We start from the raw sequence: 17,997 nt of genomic DNA, 5'->3' as shown, positions 1-17,997 counted from the left end.
GTGGGGCTGCTGAGAGGCCTCCAGGGCCAGTGTGGATAGGTGAGAGCGGTCAGGGAAGAATGCAAGGCACACGCGGCACCTGTAGCCTGCATTTCTGTTTGTGAGGCCCAGAGGTTTATGGTCTCTCAGTGACAATGTGATTGTGGGGGAGGAGGTCACAGGTCACAGCTAGAAATATCTTTGGCCTTTTGTTCAGTCCAAGAGCATTCATTACTCCCCATGAACAGACATCAGATGTGTATCTCTGGGCTGAATAAATTTTCTATTAAATGAATAAACAAATGTGAGTACATATATCACATTGTTTTGTGTTCATGAAATTCTAGAACAGGCAAAGCTGATCTATGGTGAAAAAATTAGTGGCTGCTTCTGCTAGGAGATTGACCAGGGAGGGGCATAAAGGACATTTTGGGAGTGACAACAATATTCTCTTTTTTAAAATTTTTTTAAATTTATTTTGGGCTGCACTGTGTTTGTGTTGCTGTGCGTGGGCTTTCCCTAGTTGCTGAGGGTGGGGGCTACTCTCTGTTTGCTGTGTTCAGGCTTCTCATTGCAGTGGTTTCTCTTGTTGCAAAGCATGGGCTCTAGGGGGCAAGGGCTTCCATATTTGTGGCTCGAGGACTCAATTGCCCCGCAGCATGTGGAATCTTCCTGGACCAGGAATCAAACCCATGTCCCCTGCATTGGCAGGCAGACTCTCAACCACTGGACCACCAGGGACGTCCAATATTCTCTGTCTTGATAGAGCTTTGAGTTACCCAGGTAAAAAACTCATTTGTCAAATGATACAAATGAATGTATTTGCAAAACAGAAATAGATCCACAGACAGAAAACAAACCTATGCTTAGCGAAAGGGAAAGGTGAGGGAGGGATAAATTAGGAGTTTGGGATTAACAGATACACACCACTATATGCAAAATAACTAACAAGGACCTATTTATAGCACAGGAACTCTACTCAATATTCTCTAATAACCTATATGTGAAATTGAATATATATGCTTATAACTGAATCACCATGCTGTACACCTGAAACTAACACAATATTGTAAATAAACTATACTTTCATTTCTCTTTCCATAAAAGAGAAAAAAAGTCATTTGTCAAAACTCAGCAAATGTACAATTAAGACTTGTGCATTTCTCTGTAGCTCAAGCTGACTCCCTGGTGGCTCAGTGGTAAAGAGTTCGCCTGCAATGAAGGAGACTCGGGTTCAATCCCTGGGTCAGGAAGATCCCCTGGAGAAAGGATTGGACCCACTTCAGTATTCTTGCCTGGAGAATTCCATGGACAGAGAGGAGCCTCGTGGGCTATAGTCAATGGGGTCACATAGAGTCGGACACAACTGAGCAATTAACACATTTCTCTGTATGCTGCAAATTTTACCTAAAAGTAAACAAATACTGAACTCTAATGTTGGTGTGTTTAAGGGTGAGGAGAACTGATGGCTGCGATGTATTTTGAAATGCATATAGGAGGTATTGACAGCTAGATAAAGGGATATATTGATGGACAGATGTATGAGAAATCGAACATAGCAAATACTATCTATACAGTCTAGGTAGCTGGTGTTCAATCTACAAATCTTTCAACACATTCTGTAGGCTTAAAATTTTTTATAATAAAATTTTGCCAAGAATTTTCCCCTCAAGGCCACAATGAAAAAATAAAATTTAAAAATACAATTTCTACAGGCATGGCATATGCACATGTGGCCTTTGTGTGTGTGTTGTATGTACAAAGTTAAATATTTATCTAGTTGTTAATACATGTTTATATATCCATTCCACTAGGTGTCATCTCCAATATATGTTTGTATGCTGTGGGGATGTATAAATGTGAAAACAACTAAGTCCAGCCAGGTGTGTGCTGCAGACCAAGTCAACGCACGTGTGAAAGACTGAAGGGGTTTCTTAATGCAACACATAATTACTGAAGACATAGGACATGCCAGGGATTGCTCTGGACAGCTGGGTTATATCAGTGAGCAAAACAAATTTATAAAAAAAAGTCAAGCTTTCATGAAGTTTACACTCTGGTAGGGGAAGACAGATAATAGAAATGAATGACTTAACTAATTATATAGCACATTGTCAAGTGATAAATGCTATGGGAAAATAAATGGAACAGAGTAAGAAGGAGCCAGAGTACAGGAAGTGGGGAGGGGTTAGGTGGGGAGATCAGGCTCTACAGTTTTAAAACGAGTGGTCAGGGATGGCCATAACAAGAAGGTGGTGTCTGAGCGAAGACTTGAAGGAGATGAGGAAGCAAGCAATGCTCCTGTCCTGACTGAGAATGTTCCAGGCAGAGGGCACAGCCAGATCTCAGACCCTAAGCGGGGATATGCCTGTCAGATGCAGAGGAGCAGAAACCTCGAGCTGAGTGCAAGGAGCTGAGGAGGTGAAGTCAGAGAGCTTAGCAGGGCCACAGGGTATAAGGCCTTGACCTTCTACTCCAACTGAAATGGGAGTCAGTGTGGGGTTTTGAGCAGAAAGGGGAAAGGATTGTATTGTGGTCAGGAAAAAGAAAGGACCCTTTTGAAGGACTGTAGCAATAATCCATGCAGAGATGATGATGGGTCAGATTGGCAGGAGTCAGGATGGCGGGAAACAGATTCTGGGTGTTTCCTCTGATGCAGAGGCCCCATGCAAGCACTCTCCCCTCTGAGGCTCAGAAGCCTCTACATGGGAGCACCATTGGTGAGCAGCCACCATGGGCTTAGCCTTGGCCTGTGAACCTTCCCTGCATTCAACTTTATCTCATCCAGTCCTGCAGGAAATGTGTGGAAGGTGTTGGGTGCCGCTCACCTGCTTGGCTGAAATTGTGGTGAAGAGACTTCTGGAAAGGGAGGCTGAAAAGGGCAGCAAAGCCAATCTCCAAAAGAGTTAGGACACAGGGATGAAGAGCTTGGGCTTAATACTGAGGGCCTTGAGGAGGTGCCGTCAATTTCTGAGCAGGGCTGGTAACTTGTGCCAAATGCCACAGAAGGACAACTGTCAGGCCCAGAGTGACTGTCAGGGCCCAAAGACCTAGTTGCCCCAATGATTGATACACAGGCTCCCCTCCCGCCTTCCTCTCTAATACCTTCTTGCAAGACCAGTTCCAAAGCCACATAATCTAAGTGGATGGGCTCATGAGGACTTTCCCCAGCACTGAAAAGCCTGCTGGCCTGGATCTTTCACCTCATTAGACTGACTTCTTTGTTTGGGGTAAGGGTAGTGCAGTCCTTATTCAGGCTCCTGTGAGGGAAACTTTCTGAGACTATTCCTCATCGGGGAACAAAGCTCCATAAACACTGAACACCAGTGAGAGGCAAGGGACAGAGACAACTCTGGAAGCAAAGAAACAGCCATGCTAGGAGTTTAGGATTAATATCTACACACTACTACACTTTCATCAACCTTTTTGGAGAAGGAAATGGCAACCCACTCCAGTAGTCTTGCCTGGAGAATCCCACGGACAAAAGAGCCTGGTGGGCTACAGTCCATGGGGTTGCAAAAAGTCGGACACGACTGAGCGACTAACACACACATTATGTATAAAACAGATAACCAACAAGGACCTGCTGTATAGCACAGGGAACACTGCTCAGTGTCTTGTAAAACTTACAACAGAAAAGAATCTGGAAATATATATATATATATAATAATTTCTATGTATTATATGTGGGCTTCCCCGGTGGCTCAATGGTAAAGAAACCCCCTGCCAATGCAGGAGAGATGAGTTTGATCCCTGGATCAGGAAGATTCCCTGGAGGAGAGCATGGAAACCCTCCAGTATTCTTGCCTGGAGAATCCCATGGAGAGAGGAGCCTGGTGGGCTACAGTCCATACTATGGTAAAGAGTCGGACACAACTGAAGTGATGGAGCATGCATGCATGCATTTTATATATATACATAACTGAATCACTTTGCTATATACCTGAAGCTAACACAGCATTGTAAACCAACTATATTTCGATAACAATTTTAAATTTTTCAATTTAAAAAAAACAGTCCTGCCTGGGTGTCTGCTGTGGAGGGGGTAGGTGACAGGAGCCACTGACTCAGTCTCTGGGTGGATAACAGGAAAGGAAACGCAAGAGGATGAGCACTTTTTACAAGGCTGATAGAGCAAATTAGAAGCTTGGTTGGGGCTACCTCTTGTGAGAGGGACGGGAGAGGCAAGCAGGCCCTGCAATGGCATGTGAAGCTAGGCATATTTAACTATAAGCAAGGTGAAAAGACAGTCCTCAGAATGGGAGAAAATAATAGCAAATGAAACAACTGACAAAGGATTAATTTCCAAAATATACAAGCAGCTCATACAAGTCAATACCAGAAAAACAAACAACCCAATCAAAAAGTGGGGAAAAGACTTAAACAGACATTTCTCCAAAGAAGACATACAGGTGGCTAACAAACACACGAAAAGATGCTCAACGTCTCGCTCATTGTTGGGGAGATGCAAATCAAAACTACAATGGCAGTTTCTGACCTCACACCAGTCAGAATGGCCCTCATCAAAAAGTCTACAGACAATAAGTTCTGGAGAGGGTGTGGAGAAAAGGGAATGCTCTTGTGCTGTTGGTGGGAATGTAAATTGATGCAGTCACTATGGAAGAAGGTATGGAGATTCCTTTAAAAACTAGGAATAAAACCATCATATGACCCAGCAATCCCACTCATAGGCATATAATCTGAGGAAACCAAAATTGAAAAAGACCATGTATCCCATTGTTCAGTGCAGCACTATTTACAGTAGCTAGAACATGGAAGCAAACTAGATGTCCATCGACAGATGAATGGATAAAGAAGTTGTGGTACATATACACAATGGAATATTACTCAGCCATAAAAAGGAATACATTTGAGTCAATTCTAATGAAGTGGATGAACCTAGAGCCTATTATACAGAGTGAAGTGAGTCAGAAAGAGAAAGATAAATATAGTATTCTAATGCACATATATGGAATCTAGAAAAATGGTACTGAAGAATTTATTTCCAGGGCAGCAATGGAGAAACAGACACAGAGAATAGACTTACGGACATGGGGAGAGGGGAGGAGAGGGCAAGATGTATGGAAAGTGTAACATGGAAACTTACATTACCATACGTAAACTAGATAGCCAACAGGAATTTTCTGTATGGCTCAGGAAACTCAAACAGGGGCTCTGTATCAACCTAGAGGGGTGGGATGGGGAGGCAGATGGGAGGGAGGCTCAAAAGGGAGGGGATATATGTATACCTATGGCTGATTCATGTCGAGGTTTGACAGAAAACAACAAAAGTCTATAAAGCAATTATCCTTCAATTAAAAAATAAATATTTTTTTAAAAGGCATAGGAACCAGAGCTCATATTGTCAACATTCACTGGATCATGGAGAAGGCAAGTGAGTTCCAGAAAAACATCTACTCTGCTTCATTGATTACTTCAAAAGCCTTTTACTGTGTGGATCACAACAAACTGTGAGAAATTCTTAGAAATGGAAGTACCAAACCACCTTACCTGTCTCCTGAGAAACTTGTATGTGGGTCAAGAAGCAACAGTTAAAACCGGACATGGAACAACTGACGGATTCAAAATTGGGAAAAGAGTATGACAAGGCTGTATATTGTCAATCTGTTTATTCAACTTATATGCTTTGTACATCATGGGAAATACCAGGCTGGATGAATCAGAAGCTGGAATCAAGATTGCCAGGAGAAATATCAACAACCTCAGTTGTGTAGATGATACCACTCTAATGGCAGAAAGTGAAGAGGAACTAAAGAGCCTCTGGATGAAGGTGGAAGAGGAGAGTGAAAAAGCTGCTTGAAATTCAACATTCAAAAAACTAAGATCATGGCATCCAGTCCCATCACTTCATGGCAAATAGAAAGGGGATAAATGGAAATGGCACCCCACTCCAGTACTCTTGCCTGGAAAATCCCATGGACAGAGGAACCTGGTGGGCTGCAGTCCATGGGGTCACTAGGAGTCAGACACAACTGAGCAATTTCACTTTATTTTTTCACTTTCATGCATTGGAGAAGGCAATGGCAACCCACTCCGGTGTTCTTGCCTGGAGAATCCCAGGGACGGGGGAGCCTGGTGGGCTGCCGTCTATGGGGTCGCACAGAGTCAGACACGACTGAAGCGACTTAGCAGCAGCAGCAGCAAGTGGAAACAGTGACAGACTTTATTTTCTTGGGCTACAAAACCACTGTGGACAGTGACTGCAGCCATGAAATTGAAAGGTGCTTGCTCCTTGAAAGGAATGCTGTGATGAACCTAGACAGCATGTTAAAAAGTAGAGATATCACTTTGCCAACAAAGGTCCATATAGTCAAAGCTATGGTTTTTCCAGTAGTCATGTACAGATGTGAGAATTGGACCATTAAGAAGACTGAGTGCCAAAGAATTGATGTTTTTGAACTGTGGTGCTGGAGAAGACTCTTGAGCATCCCTTGGACTGCGAAGAGATCAAACCAGTCAATCCTAAAGGAAACCAACCCTGAATATTCATTGGAAGTGCTGTTGCTGAAGCCTAAGCTCCAATACTTTGAGCACCTGATGTGAAGAACCAACTCATTGGAAAAGACCCTGATGCTAGGAGAGATTGAAGGAAAAGAAGAAGGCAGCAGCAGATGAGATGGTTAGATAGCATCACCGACTCAGTGGACATGAATTTGAGCAAACTCTGGGAGATAGTTGAGGACAAAGGAGCCTGGTATGCTACCGTCCAATGGGTCACAAAGAGTCAGGTGCAACTTAGCGACTGAAATACAACAAAGACAAATGAAAAATGTTGAAAGCAGAGAGAGAAACAACATCCTATCATCTTAACAATAATGGAAAATAATTCAAAAAACAATAAATTTATCATCAGAAACCATAAAGGTCAACAAAAAATGACATGACATTTTTTAAGTATCGAAAGAAAAGAATTGTGAATTCACCTACCTCCAGAGAAAATACCCCTAAGGAATGAATAAAGGGGAAATCAGGACATTCTCAGATGAAGGAAAACCAAGAGAATTTTTTTCAGAGAGACCTACCTGAAAGAATGACTGAATGATGTTCTCTGAACTGTAAAGATAAAGGAAGAAATTCTGGAAAATCAGAGAGAAAAAAAAAAACATGATAAGCAAAAGTATGGTAAACAAAATGGACTCTCCTTCTCCCCTTGAGTTGTCGATTATGTTTGAAGATTGAGGCAAAAATTAGAAAACTAATATGGTTTTCAGTGTATATAGAGGACACAAGATAGTTGTATTATAAATGGGTGAGGGTAAAGGGATGACAAAATCATAGATTTTGGTAATACACACAAATGTGTGCACACAGATACACACACTGTAAATGTACCTAGAGCAACCACTGAAGAAGTTATACAAAGAGGCACATTCAGAAACACTATACATGCATACCTCATTTCATTGCACCTTATAGATACAGCATTTTTTACAAATTGAAGGTTTGTGGCCACCTTGCATTCAGCAAGTATATTGGCCCCATTTTTCCCACAGCATTTGCTCACTCCATGTCTCTGTATCACATCTTGGTAATTATTACAATATTTCAAACTTTTCATTATTATTATATTTGTTATGGTGATCTGTAATCAGTAATCTTTGATATTATTACAGAAAGATTATAACTTGATGAAGGCTCAGATGATGGTTAGCATTTTTTACCACTGAAGTGTTTTTAAAAGTAAGGTATGTACATTGTTTTTTCAGACATTATGCTATAGACTACAGTATAGTGTAAACATAACTTTTATATATACTAAGAAACCAAAAAGTTGGTGTCACTCACTTTATTGCAGTATTCACTTTATTGTGGTGACTGGAATGAAACCTGCAATATCTGTGAGGTATACCTGCAGATAAATCAAAATTGAATTCTAAAAAATGTTTGAGTAATCCAAAGGAAGGCAAGAAAAGAAAACAAAGAAGCACAGAATGAACAGAAAACAAAAAGTTAGTGTCAGACTTAAGCCCTAACATGTCAATAATTCCCTTAAATGTAAGTGATCTACACACACACCAGTTAAAAGATAAAGAGTGATAGAGTGGATTAAAAAACATGACCCAACCACATGCTATCTACAAAAAAAGTCACTTCAAATATAATGATATTGGAAAGTTGAAAGTAAAGGGATAGAAAAATATATATCATGCAAACATTAATAAAGAATGGGTTACATTAATATCAAAGATTTTAGAGCAAAGAAAATTACTGGAGACAGAGGAGGCATTACATAATGATAAAAGGGTGAATTCACCAAAAAAAAAACCAATCTTAAATGTGCAAGATTTGCAACAGAGGTGCAAAATATGTGAAGCAAATCCTGATAAAACTGAAAGGAAAAATCGAAAAACTAGAATTACAATTAGAGACTTCAAAACACCTCTGAATTTAACAGAAAATCAGGAAGGATCAAGAAGTCAACAATACTATCGACCAGTGGAATCTAAACAACATGTATAGAACACATCATCCAACCATAACAGAAAATACATTACTTTCAAGTGCCCTTTGAATATATGTCAAGATAGAACATATTCTGGGCCATAAACAATCCCCCAAGGTTAAATCAGAGTAGGCAATGGCAACCCACTCCAGTACTCTTGCCTGGAGAATCCCAGGAACAGCGGAGCCTGGGGGGCTGCCGTCTATGGGGTCGCACAGAATCGCACATGACTGAAGCGACTTAGCAGCAGCAGCATAGGCTTTTACCAATATATCAAAACTTGTGAGATACAGTTAAAGCAGTATTGAGAAGGAGATTTATGGCACTAAATGTATGTACATTAGAAAAAGAGGAAAAGCCTGAAATGAATCATCTAAGCTCCCACCTAAAAGGAACAGTGACCTACACCCAAAGCAAGCAGAGAGAAGAAAAACTGAGAGCAGAAATAAGTGAAATTGAAAACAGAAAAGCAATAGGGGAAGTCAGTGAAACTCTGAGCTGGTTCTTTCAAAAGATCAATAAAATTGACTAATATCTAGAAAGACTGACAAAGAACAAATAATGTAAAAGGGAAGACATACATTACTAACATCAGGAATAAAGCAGGTAAAAGCACTACAGATCCTATACACATCAAACCGTAATAATGGAATACAAAGAAACCAACTCACATAAATTTGATTACTTAGATGAAACAGACCAATGCCTCAAAAAAACACAAACTATCAAAATCCACCCAATATGAAATACATAATTTGATTAGCCTCACAACTATTAAGGAAAATAATTTTGTAATTTTAATGCTTCCCCAACAGTAATTTTTTGGCCCAGATGTTTTCACTGAAGAATCCTACCAAACACTGGAAGAATTAACACTGAGGCTACAAAATCTCTTCTAGAAAAACAGACGAGGAAGGAACACTTTAAAATTTATTTTATGAAGCTAATACTACCCTAATAGCAAAACTAAACAAAGCAGTACTGAACAAGAAAACTACAGGCAAATATCTCTCATGAAGGTAGGTTTTTAAACCCTTAATAAAATATTAGCAAATAAAATTAAGCAATGTATATAAAGAATTATAAACCATGACCAAGTTGAGTTTATTCCCGGAATTCAGGACTGGTTCAGTACTTAACAATCCATCAATGTAATCCACCATGTTAACAGACTAAAGAATAAAAATCACACAAACAGTTCAATTGATAAAGAAAAAATATTTGACAAAATTCAATGCCCATTCATATTTTTAAAAACTCTCAGAAGAATAGAAACAGAGGGTAATTTCCTCAAGTTGATAAAGATCATCTACCAAAACAAAAGCAAAAACCCTACCACTAAAAACATACATAATGTGGAGAGATGAGATGCTTTGCCCAAGACCCAGAACAAAGCAAGTCTGCCTACACTCACCACTCTTATTCAATATAGTGCTAGAAGTTATAATCAGTGCAACAATAAGGCAAAAGGGGAAATGAAAGGATATAGATTGAAAAAAATGCAATAAAACTGTCTCTATTCACAGATGACATGATCCTCTACAAAGATAATTCCAAAGAATCTACGCACCACCCCCCCCAAAAAAAAAACCCACGTAGAAATAGTAAAGTTCCAAAGAATAGCAAGAAGAGATAAGAAAGCCTTCTTCAGCGATCAATGTAAAGAAATAGAGGAAAACAACAGAATGGGAAAGACTAGAGATCTCTTCAAGAAAATGAGAGATACCAAGGGAACATTTCATGCAAAGATGGGCTCAATAAAGGACAGAAATGGTATGGACCTAACAGAAGCAGAAGATATTAAGAAGAGGTGGCAAGAATACACCGAAGAACTGTACAAAAAAGAGTTTCATGACCCAGATAATCATGATGGTGTGATCACTGACGTAGAGCCAGACATCCTGGAATGTGAAGTCAAGTGGGCCTTAGAAAGCATCACTATGAACAAAGCTAGTGGAGGTGATGGAATTCCAGTGGAGCTATTTCAAATCCTGAAAGATGATGCTGTGAAAGTGCTGCACTCAATATGCCAGCAAATTTGGAAAACTCAGCAGTGGCCACAGGACTGGAAAAGGTCAGTTTTCGTTCCAATCCCAAAGCAAGGCAATGCCAAAGAATGCTCAAACTACTGCACAGTTGCACTCATCTCACACACTAGTAAAGTAATGCTCAAAATTCTCCAAGCCAGGCTTCAGCAATATGTGAACCATGAACTTCCAGATGTTCAAGCTGGTTTTAGAAAAGGCAGAGGAACCAGAGATCAAATTGCCAATATCCGCTGGATCATGGAAAAAGCAAGCGAGATCCAGAAAAACATTTATTTCTGCTTTATTGACTATGCCAAAGCCTTTGACTGTGTGGATCACAATAAACTGTGGAAAATTCTGAAAGAGATGGGAATACCAGACCACCTGACTTGCCTCTTGAGAAATTTGTGTGCAGGTCAGGAAGCAACAGTTAGAACTGGACATGAAACAACAGACTGGTTCCAAACAGGAAAAGGAGTATGTCAAGGCTGTATATTGTCACCCTGCTTATTTAACTTATATGCAGAGTACATCATGAGAAACGCTGGGCTGGAAGAAACACAAGCTGGAATCAAGATTGCCGGGAGAAATATCAATAACCTCAGATATGCAGATGACACTACCCTTATGGCAGAAAGTGAAGAGGAAAGTGAAAGTGGAGAGTGAAAAAGTTGGCTTAAAGCTCAACATTCAGAAAACGAAGATCATGGCATCCGGTCCCACCACTTCATGGGTGGGATGGGCAAATAGATGGGCAAACAGTGGAAGCAGTGTCAGACTTTATTTTGGGGGGCTCCAAAATCACTGCAGATGGTGACTGCAGCCATGAAATTAAAAGACGCTTACTCCTTGGAAGGAAAGTTATGACCAACCTAGATAGCATATTGAAAAGCAGAGACATTACTTTGCCAACAAAGGTCCGTCTAGTCAAGGCTATGGTTTTTCCTGTGGTCATGTACGGATGTGAGAATTGGACTGTGAAGAAGGCTGAGTGCTGAAGAACTGATGCTTTTGAACTGTGGTGTTGGAGAAGACTCTTGAGAGTCCCTTGGACTGCAAGGAGATCCAACCAGTCCATTCTGAAGGAGATCAGCCCTGGGATTTCTTTGGAAGGAATGATGCTAAAGCTGAAACTCCAGTACTTTGGCCACCTCATGTGAAGAGTTAACTCATTGGAAAAGACTCTGATGCTGGGAGGGATTGGGGGCAGGAGGAGAAGGGGACGACAGAGGATGAGACGGCTGGATGGCATCACTGACTCGATGGACGTGAGTCTGAGTGACCTCCGGGAGTTGGTGATGGACAGGGAGGCCTGTGTGCTGCGATTCATGGGGTCGCAAAGAATCGGACACGACTGAGCAACTGAACTGAACTGAACTGAGAAATAGTAAGTCAGTTGAACAAGGTCATAGAATACAAGATGAACATACAAAAGTCAACTGTATTTCTACATACTAGCAATGCACATGTGAACACCAAAAGTAAAAATACAGCACCATTTACTGTCACTCAAAAAATGAAATGCTTAGTGCAAATCTAACAAAATATGTACAGGACATAAATATTGAAAATTATAAAATATTTGTAAAAAATCAATGAAATTTAAATAAATGGAGATACATATACATACCCAGGTGTTCACAGATTGGAAAACTAAACATAGTAAAGATGTCATTTCTCCTCAAAATGATATATGGCTCTAACATGATTCCTATGAAAATCCTAGCAAGATTTTTTGTAGATATAGACAATGTTATTCTAAAATTTATATGCAAACACAAAAGATTTAGAATAGCTAAAACAATTTTGAAAAAGAATAAAGTTGAAGGAAAGGGTCTAACTATATTCAAGACTTATTCCATAGTAATCAATACCATATAGTGTTGGAGGAGAGATAGACACATTGATCAATGGAACAGAATAGAGAATGAAGAAATAGATGTACAAAAATATGGTTAAATGGTTTTCTACAAAAATGCAAAATCAGTTCAATGGAGGAAGCATAGACTTTCCAGCAAATGATGCTGGAGCAATTGGACAACCACAGGTAAAAGAATGAACCTTGGCTTAAACCTCAAAGTTTACATGAAAATAAACACAAAAGAGACCACAGATTTCAATCTAAAACCTAAAGTTGTAAAACTTTTAGTAAAAAACAGGACAAATTATTTGTGATCTAGGTTTATTTGGGATCAAAGAGTTCTTGACATCAAAACCATGACTTATGGAGTAAAAATTTGGTAGGTTGAACTTCATCAAAATTGGAAACTTTTGCCTGAGAAACACCAAGAGATAAAAAGACAAGTTACAATGTGGGAGAAAATACTTGAAAGGCACATACCCACCAAAGAACAAGTATCTAAAATATAGAAAAAACGTTCAAAACTCAATGTCAAAAAAAAAAAAAAAGTTCAGTTATAAAATGGGCAAATAACAAAGATTTAATCCAAGAGGATATGGCACAGATGGCAAGTGGGCACATGAAAAGATGAACATGACTAGCCACCAGGGAAACACAAATTAAAACCACAGTGAGATGTCACTACACATATATCAGAATGACTAAAATAAAAAAATTAAGACATCAAATGCTGGTGAGGATGCAAAGAAACTGGATCCTGTATACACTGCTGGTGAGAATGCACATGGTATAGCTGCTCTGGAAAATAGATTCTTAAAAAACTGAACATACACCTATAATATGACTCCGAAATTGCACTCCTGGGTATTTTCCCCAAAGAAATGAAGACTTGTGCTCACAAAAAATATTTATATATGGATGTTTATAGCAGGGATTGTAACAACCCAAAGCTGAAACAATACATACGTGCCATGGAATACTAGTTAGCAATAAAAAGGACTGAAGTTTTTGATACATGTAACAACTTGGACAAATGTCCACTTCTCTCATTTGTAACAAAGAGGAGGTTGTCTGAAAAGCCTTTTGGTTTGGGAATTCAAGATACAGGTGAGCAGAGTGGGGCAGGATGGGAGTATATTTGAACAGTTTAAGGGTTTAATTTCATTTTATTTTTTAGAACTTTTAGAGATTCAGAATAATCGTAAGTAAGTGGCTTGACAAATGCCAATTGTTGTGCTTCGTGGGCATCCTAAGGAGCCCATTTTGGAAGCTTGAAACTGAGGAGAAGGGGAATTTAGGGTGGGTGCATTCTACCAACAGCCACTCTCATTCACTCATTCACTACAGTTAAGCAGACTTCTGCTTGTGCCAACAGAAAAAAGTTAAGTGGGGTCGCTCAGTCGTGTCCGACTCTTTGCGACCCCGTGGACTGTAGCCCACCAGGCTCCTCTGTCCATGGGGTTATCCAGGCAAGAATACTGGAGTGGGTTGCCATTTCCTTCTCCAGGGGGATCTTCCTGACCCAGGGATCGAACCCAGGTCTCCAGCCTTGCAGGCAGACGCTTTAACCTCTGAATCACCAGGGAAGCCCTAAATAGGAAGTGGATAGATGAAAGTGAAGTTGCTCAGTCGTGTCCGACTCTGCGACCCCATGGACTGTAGCCTATCAGGCTCCTCCGTCCATGGGATTTTCCAGGCAAGAGTGCTGGAGTGGATTGCCATTTCCTTCTCCAGGGGATCTTCCCGACCCAGGAATCGAACCTGGGTCTCCCACATTGCGGGCAGATGCTTTAGCATCGCAACCACTCCAGCACTCTTGCCTGGAAAATCCCAAGGACGGAGGAGCCTGATAGGCTACAGTCCATGGGGTCGCAAAGAGACGGACACGACTGAGCGACTTCACTTTCATCTATCCACTTCCTATTTAGGGCTTCCCTGGTGATTCAGAGGTTAAAGCGTCTGCCTGCAATGCTGGAGACCTGGGTTCGATCCCTGGGTCAGGAAGATCCCTCTGGAGAAGGAAATGGCAACCCACTCCAGTATTCTTGCCTGGAGAACCCCATGGACAGAGGAGCCTGGTGGGCTACAGTCCACGGGGTCACAAAGAGTCGGACACGACTGAGCAACTTCACTTCACTTTTTTCTGTTGGCACAAGCGGAAGTCTGCTTAACTGTAGTGAATGAGTGAATGAGAGTGGCTGTTGGTTTCTCACACTGAGATGGGACAGGGTGGGATTTGAGGCATAAACTGAAAGGACTCTGTGTTCCCAGGACCATAAGGAAATGTCTTTGTTCTGACACACAAAATTAAGTGTTCATCAGTCAAGGGAACGAAAGAACTGGAGAGAGACAAGTTGCCTCCAGAACACTAGGAGCAATGGGAAGTCCAGTGTCAGAGGACACTCAGCTAACAGTATTTGTCATGTGATTCTCAAGCATGACCAATGTCTGCCTTGTGTTCAGGCTAGGACGTGAAGTAGGCAGTTAAGAGTCTGTGAAAACTCTCCACAAGCTCATAGTCACACATAACAGTACAAAGGCTGGACTTTAAAGCGGGAATTAGAACCCAGCTCAAAACGGAAGCCGCCGTTGCTACGGGGTCTATAGAGGCATATGAAGGGTCTCCCAACAGCCAATCATAGCACCAGACGTGTTCAGGTGGCGTAACCATGGAGAGACGTTGGCCAATGGCAGAGAGGACCGTGAATAGGCTGAGAGCAGCCAGCTCTCGAGGACAGTAGAGTGCAGTGGCCAGAGGAGGTTGAAGAACTCTCGCTAGGTTAGCGGTTGGACTGTTGATGTAAACGGTAGTAGTACTTAAGCTGCCACCAAACTTCTCGCCTGCCATTAAAGATCATGGAAGATTCACGGAGTGAACAACAGCGGATGTTACGACGCCACTACCGTGAGAAGAAAGAGCTACAGGCCCGCATTCAGTTCATGAAGAGTTCGGTCCCCAAGACCGACAAGAAGAAAAGAAAGCAGTTGAATCTCGACGTGGCCCGCCTTGAGGCCGAGATGGAGCAGAAGCACCAGCAGGAGCTGGAGAAGTTCCAAGAGAGGTTCCCTAATATCAGCATCATTGATTCTGTCACTGAAGATCTAGCCAAGATGGATCTCGAGAACCAGCCTCCGGGCTTCTCCAGGGCACAGAGAAAGCGCGAAAGAAGGGCAGCCCTCGAGAGAGCACGCCAGGAGAGGATTGCGGAGGTTGACATGGAGCATCTGGCCAGCTTCCGCCAAGATGAGGAAGAGAAGCTCAGCGCCATCCTGGAGGCCAAGCATCTAGAGATGAAGGATATGCCAACTGATAGCCACTGCATGTATCGTGCCATCCAAGACCAGCTGGTGTTCTCCGTGACCGTGGAGAGCCTGCGGAGCCGCACCGCCGAATACATGCGGAAGCACATCGATGATTTCTTGCCTTTCTTCAGCCACCTCGCACCCGGTGACGCCTACAGCCGCGACTACTTCTTGAGCTACTGCGACGACATCGTGGGCAGTGCATCGTGGGGAAGCCAGCTGGAGCTGAGGGCCCTGTCACACGTCCTGCAGACCCCCATCGAGGTGATCCAGGCTGACTCGCCAGCCATCGTCGTTGGAGAGGAGTACACCAAGAAGCCGCTAATCCTGGTCTACGTGCGCTACACCTGCAACTTCGGGGCGCACTACAACTCCGTGAAGCCGCAGGAGGCCGGCGCCGCTGGGGGCGCAGCCCCTCGTCTCTTCTAGGCCCGCCTTTGCCATCGCTGTGGCCGTTGCCACCGGAGCCAAAGCCGCGGCTACCGCGTCTCCTCAGTAGGCTCTGTTTTCTTTTTTCCTTCGGTTTTCTTTTTCTTTTTTTTTCCTTCATTTTACTCAGAGCTCACCCCCTCTCTCTCTGCCCTCCACCCCCTACCTACCCACCTAGCTTTTCTATCCCCTACCAAGAGATCTGTATAGTCCTCTCTAAGGGGAGTGAGTTTGCCAAGTTTTCACCACTTCTGGCCCTGAAGGGTCTCTCTCCCCACACTCCACGGTGAGAATTGGTCTTGTTGCAAATAACTTTAAGGTTCAAAAAATGGCAACTTGGTTTGATGCTTTCTTCACCTGGGTGGGGGGGAATCAGTTTAGCTCAGAATCTTCCCGTTGTCCTGTGAATGTATTAATTACTTAAAGGAGCTGATGTGATCAAAATGATTTGTTTTGAGAATAACTTTTGCTTAGTTCTTTGGGGAAAAATGTACTGTGGGCTGTTGGAGGGGGTTGATTTTCCCTTTATCTGGGCTACTCAGGAGATGTCTCAAGTTACAAACAAGACCTCCTCTAGTATTTTGTTTTGTTTTTTCATAAAACCTTGTGTGGTTGCAAATTAATTGTAGTTTAGATGTTTGCTGAATTCTAAATAATAGCATTTGTTAAATTTAGAAGTTAAATGTAAGCATTAAATATAGAAATAGATTTACCTAAACTGATAAGCTCTCTAAGATGTGAAAGATCTCAATTTAATTTCCTTTATTAATGACAGGAAAGGATGTGACTTTATTCAAGTAGTTGATCCATTTTATTATATCTGCAATTGGTGTGAAGTAAAAACAGACAAACTGATAGGTAGCTTAACTTACTGTGAGGGGTGAGATCTGAACTAGTAAGTTTCCTTTATTCTCAGACATAAGAGGGTATAACTGTATTCAAGTAGTTGGTCTACTTTGTTCTATCTACAACCGATATGAAGTGTGAAAATCTGAACTTAGTAATTTTCCTTAATTCTTAGAGATAACAAGTATTTTAAAAGATTTTAAAAATATTAAAGTAGTTGATTATTGTTAAATCTGCAATTGGTATGAAGCAAAAAAAAGTGAGCAATATACTTTTGTTGATATTTGAGACATGTTGTTATCTTGAATTTGCCAAAAAATAGTTAAAGTGAAAAAAAATAACCTTTACATCCTGTATTTCAGTGAGATTACTTACATTCATTTAAGAATTGTTTGTACGCATCAGATTTCTAAAATAAAATATATAACATCAGAAAATGTATGCTATGTGTTTAAAGAATAAAAGCAGTTTAAAAATACCTAGTTCTCTATTTTTGTATAGCTGGCTTAGTTCATATAGAGCTTGTATCCCAGAATCTACTTCAGCAAAGGAAGCCTGGAGGGTTAGGGAGTAGGAGTGAAAGGGGAGGACACAGTAAAAGGTGAGGCTTTTCCTCCCAAAGGGGAGGAGGTATGGGCCTGCAGTCTTGGTGGTAGCATGGAGTGGAATGCCTTCCAGGGAAGGATTTAGGGAGTAGCAAGATAGTTGAAGCTATCCTGAGTTGATGTTTCACTCAGTGAAAACATGAAATGGCTTCAGTTAAGGGTGTTCTCATTGCTATGCATGAAAAAGTACTCCCACTTTCCAAAACTTGCCAATCCAGGGCTAGTTGCAAGAGTGAAAGTACCACTGCTTTTTTTTTCTAAGGGTCAGGGGTCATGTTCTCAAAATACAAATATGGAATCTTGCCAGATTGCTCACTGTAAATGTAAATGTGTGCATCAGTTACATTTTCATATAGACAGCTGGCTGAGAAGAGGAAGTCCCCGAGAAAATTGAGTATTTGGATGCATTGTGAGAAGAGAGCCTTTTATAGGGGTGAGAATGCTGGCTGGGGAGAGAAGAATAGGCCAGGAAGGGAGGCATAA

General features: G+C 41.4%; 1 protein-coding gene across 1 annotated transcript; it reads left to right on the top strand.

The window, feature by feature from the left end:
- Positions 1 to 14,684: 14,684 nt before the first annotated feature.
- On the top strand, positions 14,685 to 17,368 carry OTUD6A (OTU deubiquitinase 6A). The gene has a single exon (XM_070783570.1). The coding sequence runs from the start codon at positions 15,188 to 15,190 to the stop codon at positions 16,061 to 16,063; it is 876 nt and encodes a 291-aa protein (XP_070639671.1). The 5' UTR covers positions 14,685 to 15,187; the 3' UTR covers positions 16,064 to 17,368.
- Positions 17,369 to 17,997: the final 629 nt, after the last annotated feature.

The sequence above is a fragment of the Bos indicus genome, chromosome X (genome assembly GCF_029378745.1).
Source record: "Bos indicus isolate NIAB-ARS_2022 breed Sahiwal x Tharparkar chromosome X, NIAB-ARS_B.indTharparkar_mat_pri_1.0, whole genome shotgun sequence".
NCBI classification, from domain to species: domain Eukaryota; kingdom Metazoa; phylum Chordata; class Mammalia; order Artiodactyla; family Bovidae; genus Bos; species Bos indicus.
The sequence above is the reverse complement of the archived record's forward strand: the minus strand, read 5'-3'. Positions and strand labels throughout refer to the sequence as shown.

Bases quoted from the DNA above. Each gene is read 5' to 3' on its own strand.
- OTUD6A (XM_070783570.1), top strand. From the start codon at position 15,188: ATGGAAGATTCACGGAGTGAACAACAGCGGATGTTACGACGCCACTAC.